Genomic DNA, 877 nt, shown 5'->3' on the forward strand with positions numbered 1-877 from the left:
AAACTGTCCGTTCTACGCACGCAGATGATGCTCACATAACCGTATTTAACATGGCGCTGCTTGCCCTCCGTCTTTATGTCACATGAACGTACACTTCCTTCAGTGTTGTTGTCGTTATTGTTTCACTTTGTAGACTGACCACCACCTGTACTTTCTAGCCACGTTTACAACATTGATTTTAAGATGCTGAATGATTTGTTTACCTGGCCCGGCCTTTTTTGACCTTGAATTCTCTATGTTCCCGTCACACAGGTTTGGCAACACTGGACAAGAAGTCCTGCGGAAAAATGGGCCTATGTGCCGTGGTTTACTATGTGACTACAACGATAATGGCTGTGATCCTTGGGATCATCTTGGTGATCTCAATCCGGCCAGGAACCTCTACTATCAAAGTGGAACGTGAATCTGGCAACCTAGAAAAGGCTCCGAGACTCGGCACGTTAGATGCTATGTTGGATTTGCTCAGGTAATGCTAGTACATGCACAGAATGGTACAGCCACAAGGATCTAAACCGCGGTTGACAGCTTGCTAGTTCGCATTCACAGCACTTCTTTCTAAACGGCCCTCGTTGTCTTATGGTCAATTCATACCAAAGTGTGGAAGCGCTACGCTCGATTTCTGCATTTACTTGAGCCAATCAGTAGTGCCTATGCTTGGTCGTGCCCGGGTTGAACCCCCTGCGTATCTGAACTCGTGTCTCACCACCAGTTTAGCGAGGTACGCTGGCGTAGTCCTATATTGGTAGACTTTTTGGTGCGGACCCATCAGAACAGCTGTACCAGGGGAGCAAAAGGAGGGCTGTTCAAATAGCGGATGGTGCGAATGCCATTTCTACATTTCTTAAAAACGCCTGCCTCCTAAACATGTCACAGCCCC

The 877-nt window shown here is 47.4% G+C and overlaps 1 protein-coding gene across 1 annotated transcript; it reads left to right on the forward strand.

Annotated features, from left to right (window-relative positions):
* Positions 1 to 287: 287 nt before the first annotated feature.
* Positions 288 to 470, forward strand: T265_12298 (hypothetical protein; the record flags this gene model as incomplete). The annotated part of the gene is made up of 1 exon (XM_009179634.1): positions 288 to 470. One exon carries the CDS (start codon positions 288 to 290, stop codon positions 468 to 470), a length of 183 nt encoding a protein of 60 aa, XP_009177898.1.
* Between the last annotated feature and the right edge of the window lie 407 nt (positions 471 to 877).

The sequence above is a fragment of the Opisthorchis viverrini genome (assembly GCF_000715545.1).
Source record: "Opisthorchis viverrini unplaced genomic scaffold opera_v5_4775, whole genome shotgun sequence".
Classification (NCBI taxonomy): Eukaryota; Metazoa; Platyhelminthes; class Trematoda; order Opisthorchiida; family Opisthorchiidae; genus Opisthorchis; species Opisthorchis viverrini.